Genomic DNA, 10,335 nt, shown 5'->3' with positions numbered 1-10,335 from the left:
TTGTGATCCTAAATAAAATATAAGTGATATTTGAAGAAAAATTTTAAAACTTAGCTGACTATTTCGGAAATTCACTTTTGAAACTCTATTTTCATACAATAATTTTCATATTCATTAAAAAAATCATAAAATCGAACTAGATAAAAAATAAGTAAAACAATTTAATTAAATTTTTTAAAATATGTACAAAGTGTAATCTATACTACATAATTAAAAATTGAATAAAAATTAAACAACTACAAATGTAAAAAATAAAAAATATAACTAACAATTAATAAATAAATTTGTACTAATTAATTTTTATTTTCTTAATAACATATTACTACATTTGATAATTTTTTAATTGTTTAATTGCCAATTAATAAAATTAAATAATCATAATTAAATACATAAATTATTCATTCCCATGTATTGGGATAGTTTTTAATGTATTGGAAAATGGTATAATAAATAAAGTAATGTTAGAAATTTAAATTTAGAATGAAAAGGGTAAAAATATCTTAAAATAAATTAGTTTATAATGTGAATAACATTTATTACTATTATGATCAAATTTTATGGCCAAAAAGTATTTTCTATTGTTTTAAATCAATTAAAAAGAAAAATCGGGGCAAATAAATTCATTAATAACCAATTTTTACACTCACTTGGGTGTCCTCGTCAAATTAGTCAAATAAAATTGTCGAACACTGAGTGGAAAAAGAAAATTAAATAAGTTCATTGAATAATAGTCCGATTTGGTCTTAACTCCTACCAACCTTCTTGTTTCTACCAACCTCATTGAATAATACTCCGTCCATGTACAATAAGTTTTTATACTCAATATTAAGATTCATGGCTAACATTACAAAATTAAAAGGATATTTTAATACATTATTATACTTGCTTTATTTGGTCTTTCTTGGATTTTAGTTTGACATAAAATTTAATAAAGTAAAAAAATAAAATAAAAAATTTCATAGGCTTAAATTAAAGATATATACAATATATCAAAATATTCTTTAATTTAAGATTTTATGTAAAGTCTTAAAGAACTGTATAAAAAAAATTATTCATTTTAAAACATATTAAAAGGAAATGTATGACAAAGAAACTAAACATAAAAAGTACTACTATACATTTTATTTTTAATTGTCCAGTCAAACTAAAAAAGGGTTAAATTAAAATAAAAAACAATTTGTTTGTAATCATATTTTATGAGGTTGTTACCATGAATTGACACGTTCATAAATTCTCGAGAGAATAAAAGAAAAATAAAAAAGTCATGTCCCCCGAAGTTTCGCGCTTCAAGTCTTCTGTGCCGAATCTTTTATTTATTTCCTAAACAACAATAAATAAATTTCATGTTATTCCGTTATCTTTAATTAGATATCTAATTCAAATCAGTATGAGAGATTCCTATTTAAACTGAGTTTTCTGTGTTTTAAATTTAAATTAATCAAGATTTTAATGTTTTTATGAACCTCGAATTGAAAATTAAAAATTAGAAGTAAATGGATGCCCTTATTACTGTGACACTGAAAATTGAATTCATTGTGCCATAAAATTATTTATTTATTTATTTTTGAATAATTTTGATTTTACTTGAAAATTAATGTTTTGTCATATAAATTTAAAATTTAACTTGAAATTATATTTGAAACAGACATATTTTAAATATTTTCTGCAAAAAAGATAATCAAACACAAATTATCTTCAACTTCAATTATATAAATTCAAAAAAAAAAAAAAAGTAAAAATATGAAAAATCTTTGACAAATCGATTCATTAGATTACTCTAAGGGACCATTTGCTACGAAGAATAAGAGAAGATAGTGTCGAAATAAGATGCTGAATAAATTATCTTATACTTGGCCAGGAGTATTAATTAGTTACCATTCATATTAAAATAATGAAATAAATTATGAAAAAATTACATAAACACATACCTTAACTTATATATTTACACAAATCTTCGTCCTTACAAAAATAATTATAAAAATTTCAATATTTTTGTTGGATGTATCGAGACTAACTATATATTTCGACAGATCCAAAATATATCTTTATAAAGGAGAAAATGTATCTTCGTTTGATGTATCGTGAGCCAATTATATATAGCGACAAATCCAAAATCAATTTTTTTGATAATTATACAAAATAATAAATTTTTTTATAATTAAGCTCCAAAATATCGAGATTTATGTTATTTAACTATAAATTATTCTATATAAATATTAAATAAATAATGAAATGTCTAAACTCATAAAATAACTTTATCTATTCAATTCTTGTATCAAACAACCACTTAAGAGGTCAATTTGTATGAGATAATAATCTCAAAATAAAATACAATAAAAAATTATAATTAATTTTAAAATTAGTTAATTATATCCCAAACTTTAAAATAGCTTTGCTTATCTGATTTTCCTTCCAAACAACCCCATGACATTTAAGGAAACATAGTACTTCCTCCATTTTGAATTAGATGACCCTTTTAATTTTGGCACATTCATTAAGAAATTCCATAATTAGGAGTATATTTTACCTTTTTATCCTTCTTAATATTGTAAGACTCAATAATTAATTAAGCATGGAAAATTGTAACATATGCATACATGGATTGAAAATACTAGTAGTACTCCTTGAAAAGAAGAAAAAAAGTCAAGTTTCATAAAGTTAGTATTGAAAATATAAGTGTTATTTTCAAATTTTTTGAAAAGTGTAGTAATATTTAATACCTATTAAGGATAGAATGAGAAGAATTTATGTAAAATAGTCGTGATTTGATAAGTTAAACAAGTAAATTGAAACAAATTTTTAGAAAGAGGGTCAACTAATTCGAAACGGAGGGAGTTATACTTAAAAACATTTTAAGGGTTGAATATTGATTGCATATTTAAGTGATAAATAATATACACCAGTTGCCAAGAATTGGACACCAGTAGACTGGAGAGAAAGTCTCCTTTTTTACTGTACCAAAATGAATGGAGAGTTCAACTTGTAGTAACAGTCCAACAAATTTCGTAACGTATTCTCATTGCTATAACGTGGATAAATAAATACACAAGAATACAAAATATGGGTTCCCTTCTTTCTGGCTTTTCCTTTCCCCCACCTACTAATTATTTACTCCTACTTGCACCCTGCAGTTAGCAGCTTCAATGGGTTGTCTTTTGCACTCTAATTTATTCATTATCATTAATTATAGGAGTAATTAATTTAACATAAAGATCCTATTTTTATATATTATTCTTTTTAATGACCTTTTTCTATAAAAGTTCCAAGCTTTTGTAAGATTTTCAGAAAGGAAAAGTTCTTTTTTGCTTTGTGTGTTAGGTGGATAAGAACTCTTTTCTTGAAAAAAAAAAAGAAGAAGCTATTTTTGTTTTTTTTTTTAGGGAGAAAGAGGAAATGGGTTCTTTTGGAATGCTAGCTAGAAGAGCTGTTCTTACAGAAACACCTGTTATGGTTCAGGTAATTTTCAAGATTCTAGATTGGGGTTCTTGTTTTTGTTTTGTTTGGTTTATGTTTCTTTCTGTGTATTAATGGATATGTTTTTTTTTTTTTTTTTGTGTGTGTGTTTTGCAATTGATAGATTCAAGAATTGGTACGAGGTCTTAAAGATTGTGTTTCTTTAGCTCAGGTTTGTTTACTTTCTCCAATGTTTGTTTCATTTTGTTTTTCTATTAGTACTCTTTATTTTAGTTTTGATTATTCTAATATCCATTGAATGGTTCGAAAAAATTGTGAACTTTGATAAAAACTTATCTGTGTTGTTCTTTCCTCGTTGGCTTTGAAGCCTAGAGATCATCTTTTTGTGCCCTTCGAAATCTTGATTAGATTGACTTGTCTGATGTATTGGGATTGGAAGTTGGTCTAATTCATTCTTGAGGTTATCAATTTCAATTTTTTTTTTGAAAAGTTGGAATATGAATTGCTTAATATTTAAGCTAGTAATGGAAAAAGAAAATTTCCAATTTGACTTCCCTCCCATGTAAAGGATGTATTTCCAGATGGTTTTGAATGTGGAAAATGGAGATTATGACTGGCCACTAAGCTGTGGGTAGAAGGGTTAGGCAGGTGGGTTATACGGGCCTAGAGCACACCTAAATATGGTGCTACTGGTGTAAGGTTGACATTCTCGATATCCTTAAATTTCTATGGTGATTGCAAATAATTCAAATTGCATGAGATTCTGGTTTTGTGAAGAAATTCTCTGGGATTTCTCCAATGATCTTTGGAGTTAAAAAACTTTTTTGCTAGTATGTTCCATGGCCGGTTTGTCCTTTTCCTGTGCAAAAAGAGTTATAATACTTATCTTTTGATCTGTTTTTATTTGAGTTAACCAAGTATGCTGTGATACAGAAGAATATCTGCAGCCCTGCCATGCGCTGTGAGAAGTTATCCCTTAGTGCTATCCTTCTGTTATTGGACTGTTTTGCGAAGGAGTGGTACTGTTACGATCTTTGAGGACGGATTTGTTGACAAGCATGTAAACCTACCAATGGAAGTTTTAAAAAGCTATCTATCTATATAAGTTTGCTGGGGTTGGGGCGGGGAATGGTGGGTAGTTATTGCTTCTTTATGTACTTCCCTGAAAGAGTAAACAAAAGGAATAGAATGCTCTGTTGTGGGTGGACCTTTCTGTTAGATTGAGTAGTTATATTGGATTGACTGAATATCATTTCTCCTTGTTTTCCATCCATATATCTTGGTATCATATTATTTTCTTCTCTGTCTTATAGGGAGTAGTGTACTGGCAACCACCTGCGCAAGCACTTGAAAAGGTGAAAGAAATTATCTGGGAACCTTCAGTTAGTCGCTATGGTGCCGATGAGGGCCTTCCTGAGCTCAGGGAGGCGTTGAAACAAAAGGTATGGTTTATCAGTTGGATTACTGTGGTATTATAGTTTGCATCTTCTAGGATGGGTAGTGGGTGGAACAAACATTGGAGTGGCGTAGGTTGCTTTTACCTAGTGAATCAGTAGTTACTGTCACATATGATATCGGCTTCATTTCACGTTTTCAAACTATATCACTCATTGTGATTTGGTTTTTACGTCTTTTGGTCTAATATTTTTTTGTGCTTTTCTCCAGTTGGGTCGTGAAAATAACCTACATAAATCCTCAGTGATGGTTACTTCTGGTGCAAATCAGGTAAAATGTTACTTTTTTACTATTCAGTCATTTGAGGGTATAGGTGCCAGTCACCTCACCTCCTTTCTTACCTGCCCTATTAATAGTAGACAACTTTCTTTCTCGCATAAAGGTTGGGTGGTGTAGGTTGAAACCACATTTTGGTGAATTGCTTGCTTGAGTTAGAGTGGATTGAATTGATGCTACTCCACCTTCATACAAGATTCATTGCTTTGACAGATTACCAGAATTTGGGGTGCATGTTTACTTCACCTTCCTAAGCTATTATTCGGTTCCCCTTTCCCATTTTTCCTAGGCTATTATCCGGTTCCCCTTTTTCCATTTGTTCCTAACCTATTCTTTGGTTCCCCTTTTCCCCTTTTCCCTTTATTTATTGCGGTAGGTCTCCTCAAAGAAAGTGAAAGTTTTTACTGTCTGCATTGTTATAATACTAAGAGCTTTTATCTCCAAAACCAGCAAGTGATGGTTGTGAGTGAAGATTTTTCCTTATTTTTTTGTTTAATCTCTCTCTCTCTCTTTCCGGTGAGGACTTGTTAAAGTCTATTGTAGTCAACAAAATCCTAGCTTCCATACAGTGCTTTTCCTGATAAACGCTATGGAAGACTTATGAAAGAAAAATAGAATTGCCTCGTGAAATTTTAGCTTCTTTGTAAATTATGATGCATACTGAAAGGTTGATGTGCTATTGAGTTTTGAGATGTGGATTTTATTTTCTTCTGTTTGTACCCATCTAAGATTATTCTGTTGTGGGCTTATTTAGCTCCATGCTACAACTTGATCTTCATAAAAAAAATTTCCTTAAAAAAAGAAGTTGATCAAAAGTCAAACGTGCTCTATTTCACATTAGACCTCGTTTAGTGTTTGCATACTATCACTGCATTTTTGTATGCTGTGGCTTTCATGAGATGACAATCTTGCAATGGGAACAACTGCAGCAGCATAACTCATCATTTAGCATCGTCTGTCAGAAATGTATAGGGAAAAAATCTACTGACATACCTAACATGCTCAAGCACTCGAACTTCACAATTTTGTGTGCATTACTTCGGGTTCTAATTTGAAATTTGATTAGCTAGACTTCCATAACTGAGTAAATGATGGTTAAAAGGGGCTCACAAAGTATGAGTACAGAAAGATCACTCCATACCTGCCGATTAAAGAGCAGTTAACAGGAGGGTGGTGTCCTCGATAATGCTCCAAATTAAAATCACTATTTTCTACAGTAAACAAATTCAGATGCTATCTTGAGTTGAACGAAGATAGTAGAGCTATGACAAAGATCCATTTGTAGTGTAATAGAGATGCTACATTTCGGGGTAGATTAATTTGTGTATATGTCTACGTTCTTTGTTAGGGACTAATGGGCTAGCTGTTTCCCTATTGCTTAGAAATCTCTAATGGAGTCTTACTGATTTGATTCCAGGCTTTTGTAAATGTCGTTCTCGCACTGTGTGATGCTGGTGATTCGGTTGTCATGTTTGCACCATACTATTTCAATGCATACATGTCATTCCAGATGACGGGTGTTACCGATATTCTGGTGGGTTCTGTTGATGCAAAGACACTCCAGCCTGATGCAGGTATGTACTTTCATATGATGTTCATTTTGCGGTGCCCTCCCCATTATTAAGACTACTATTCCTTCCCATTAGTTTTCCTTAAGACTGATTATACTAGATGTTGTGGTATAAATCTTTTTGTGCTAGCATGCATGCTCAAATTTGAGTGAACAGCCGTTTATCTTTTGGCGTCTGAGCACTTGGGAATATATCATAATCACTAATCATATATGTACTATGAGCTAATTTATGTTTCTCCTTTGCTTGAAATTTCTCAAGAAACCACCTCTTCTATGAATCTAACACCAGTTGTGTAAATATCACTTAAGATGAGGTTGCTGCAGATGTAGTGTTCTGCTTTGTGTTGCAAGTTGTGTAAATCATTCATAATGTCTTGCTTTGCAGAATGTCGTCTGGAAAGCAATTCTTCTGTGATTTTTCTCGTATTGGATATCCTCACCCCATCCCCACCCAAAAGAAAAGGAAAAGAAAAACTAAGTAAATTTCATTACCAATTGTAGACCTGATTTAGGTACGCTATAACTTTTAGTTTGACACTTTGCTGCATAATGTTAACCTAAATATTGGCACTAATTTGCCAAATGAACTTGAGACTTTCAAAACATTATCTGCCTTCATCATTTGATTTTCTATGGGTTAACGTGTTCCATGATTTCTCAATTTTCAGACTGGTTGGAGAGTACTCTAAAGAATACTGTACCAACCCCAAAGCTTGTCACTGTTGTTAATCCCGGCAATCCGTCAGGAACATATATCCCTGAGTCCCTTCTTAAGGTCTCTATCTCATCTTTATTGATATGAATGGATTGGTTGGAAGTCATCAGTTATTCAAAGTGCAGTAGTATTCTCATGTGATTTTGACTCTATTGAAACATTAACAAGTTGCATTTTGTCATGTAGAGGATATCTGATATTTGTAAGGAAGCGGGATGTTGGCTCGTAGTTGATAACACATATGAGTAAGTGATTATATGAATCTTATAGTTTCTCATATTAAACTGAGTACTTGCTGTTAAACTGGTGCCAATTCGTTTTCTCGTCCGTGGATAAAGATGATAGTCTTAGAACAAAGATGATGAGGGAATTAACTATTGAATGGACTAATCCTGGAATACTTTTTGTTAGACCAGCAAGGGACTTTTGAGTAATTCAACTATATGGGTTTTTTTTGCACTGTGAGGAAATATTTATGCTTTGTGAACCTTAACATAAACTAAATTAAATAGGCCAGAAAAATTAATCTATCCTGGGATCTGTTGCAGAGTTTTAACTGGTGAGAAGGTGAGGAAGGAAATAGCTAAGGTGACAGAATTATCAGGCTTTGAATGTTTGGGAGATAAAGGAATCTGAATCTTAACTTTCAGATTCCAGGAAGCCACCAGTTTGTCGTTACACTTCACTGAACATGTCTAGAATTCATCATTATTTTGGCTCACTTTTTGCTGTTGTTCTCAATCCCTGGATGGCAAATAAACCTAGAAAGTTGGCACGCGTTGCTATTGAGTCTTTGCTCCTCCATGAATGCATTTATCTTATTCTATCAAGCATCATCTCTGTTCCTTCTTTTTCTTGAAACTTTGTTCAGTACACGTTGCTTATAATTTTTAAAATTTTCAGAAAGATATGTCCTTATATGTATGTACTGTTTGCAGGTATTTCATGTATGATGATAGGAAGCATGTTTGCGTAGAAGCAAACCACATTGTAAACATCTTTTCCTTCTCTAAAGCATATGGGATGATGGGATGGAGAGTTGGATATGTAAGTGATGCTCGTTCTAACTTAATTTTGAGCACGTAAGTGATTATTATTCTGCTGGGTGACTCTTGACACAACCATAAAAATACACCTTGTTAAAAGATGATTTTTTTATGTATTTGGCAACTGCATTTCCTTGCTTCGTGAACTACCTGTTGGTTTCACCTTTATCCAAAAAAAATAAAAAAAATCCCGTCTTTACTAACACGTCTTTTCAAAATCCGTAATGTATGAGAGACACCTATGACAGTATTAGGTTTTTAAAAGAATACTGTTGCATGCTGTCAATCTGCTGGGATTGGATATAAAACTGATCTCAATCACAGCCAAGTGCTTATTTATTTGCGATGGAATTCCCAGAAAACTATTGTACTGTATAGCTACTCCGGAATGGAAAAAAGTTGTTTTGTCTTGTGAGTGAGCTAAACTCATGTCTTAATGCAGATAGCATACCCATCGGAAGTGGACGGGCTCGCAGCTCAACTCCTTAAAGTTCAGGACAACATACCTATTTGTGCTTCGATAATCTCACAACGACTGGCTCTTTACTCAATGGAAGTGGGACCAGAATGGGTAGCTGATCAAGTAAAAAACCTCGTCAAGAACAGAGATGTACTTCTAGAAGCTCTCTCTCCTTTGGGAGAGGAAGCTGTTAAAGGGGGAGAAGGTGCCCTTTACCTGTGGGTAAAGCTGCCCGATAAGTACGCGGACGACGTTAAAGTAGTTCACTGGCTAGCTAAGAGGCATGGAGTAGTCCTGATCCCCGGCAGTTCCTGCGGCTGTCCAGGTTTTGTTAGAATCTCCTTCGGAGGATTGATTGAAAAGGACACTATAACAGCTGCAAAAAGGCTCAGAAAAGGTTTGGAAGAGCTGTTAGATAGTGGAATGGATTCATGATTTTGTCAAGAGTAAAGTTTAGTAGCAGCTGGTTCTCCTGGACTGATCAGTCATCAACAAATACAATGGAAGACACTTTCTATCCTTAATAATCGAAGGGGTTTTAAGCTTTGCAACTTGATCATTTGAAAATGCAAGCTAAAACTTGCTATTCTGTATAGTTTGAAATGAAGTATTTATAGATACCTAATTTTCTTGAATGAATGATGGAAGTGTCTCATTTATCTCTCAGCATGTCTAATGGAGGCTTTATACGTCGTGTCAATGGTGGATAATCACCCCATCCTCTTATCTTTCTCGACTTAAATACAGGCTGATGTATAGCCAAGTTAAGAAGACTTACAGTGGTTAATGGAGATGCTATGGTATATAAATGAAAAACATGGCACTGGTCTCCAAGGAGATGATCTAGTGGCTGATGTATGGGAGTAATTCATAAATATTAGGTTGGGATCCTAGTTACTACATAGAGAGTTGCCTGATGAATTGATCTAAATAACCACAAGTTGATTCATGTGAACACTTAAATAAGAAAATATATGATGGAAATGTGCCATTAAGGTCACTTTGAGTAAGGTGAGCGAATGATAGTTTTTTCTCAATTAATTTGGAGGTAGGTCGAACAAGTATTGGAGGGAGGTGATTAGACATGACATGGAGCAGTTACAGCTTACGGAGGACATGACTTTTGATAGGAAGGTGTGGAGGGCGCAAATTAGGATAGAGGGTTAGTGTGTAGGAGTACGTCCGTGGTGTATAGGTGATAACTATGTTTTTCGAATAGGTATTTTTTAGTATTATCTTGTGCGTATCTTGTTTATGTTATTATTGTTTCCTATTTGTTATTATAGTATTACCGTGTGGTGGCATGCTTTTATATGTTTTGTTTGTTCTATTGTTATCTGTCCTGAGCCGGGGGTCTATCGGAAACAACCTCTCTACTTCATCTGAGGTAGTGGAA

At 32.7% G+C, this 10,335-nt stretch overlaps 1 protein-coding gene across 1 annotated transcript; it reads left to right on the top strand.

Moving 5' to 3' along the window:
* Positions 1-3,380: 3,380 nt before the first annotated feature.
* Positions 3,381-9,605, top strand: LOC107861847 (aromatic aminotransferase ISS1; the record flags this gene model as incomplete). Its single annotated transcript, XM_016707222.2, is given in 9 exon segments — positions 3,381-3,456; positions 3,578-3,625; positions 4,728-4,856; positions 5,080-5,139; positions 6,563-6,719; positions 7,387-7,493; positions 7,620-7,678; positions 8,372-8,480; positions 8,922-9,605. Coding segments are annotated over 9 exon segments (1,185 nt in total). The 3' UTR covers positions 9,375-9,605.
* Positions 9,606-10,335: the final 730 nt, after the last annotated feature.

This window comes from Capsicum annuum, chromosome 3 (assembly GCF_002878395.1).
Source record: "Capsicum annuum cultivar UCD-10X-F1 chromosome 3, UCD10Xv1.1, whole genome shotgun sequence".
NCBI classification, from domain to species: Eukaryota; Viridiplantae; Streptophyta; class Magnoliopsida; order Solanales; family Solanaceae; genus Capsicum; species Capsicum annuum.
This window is presented reverse-complemented; position numbering and strand designations above follow the sequence as displayed.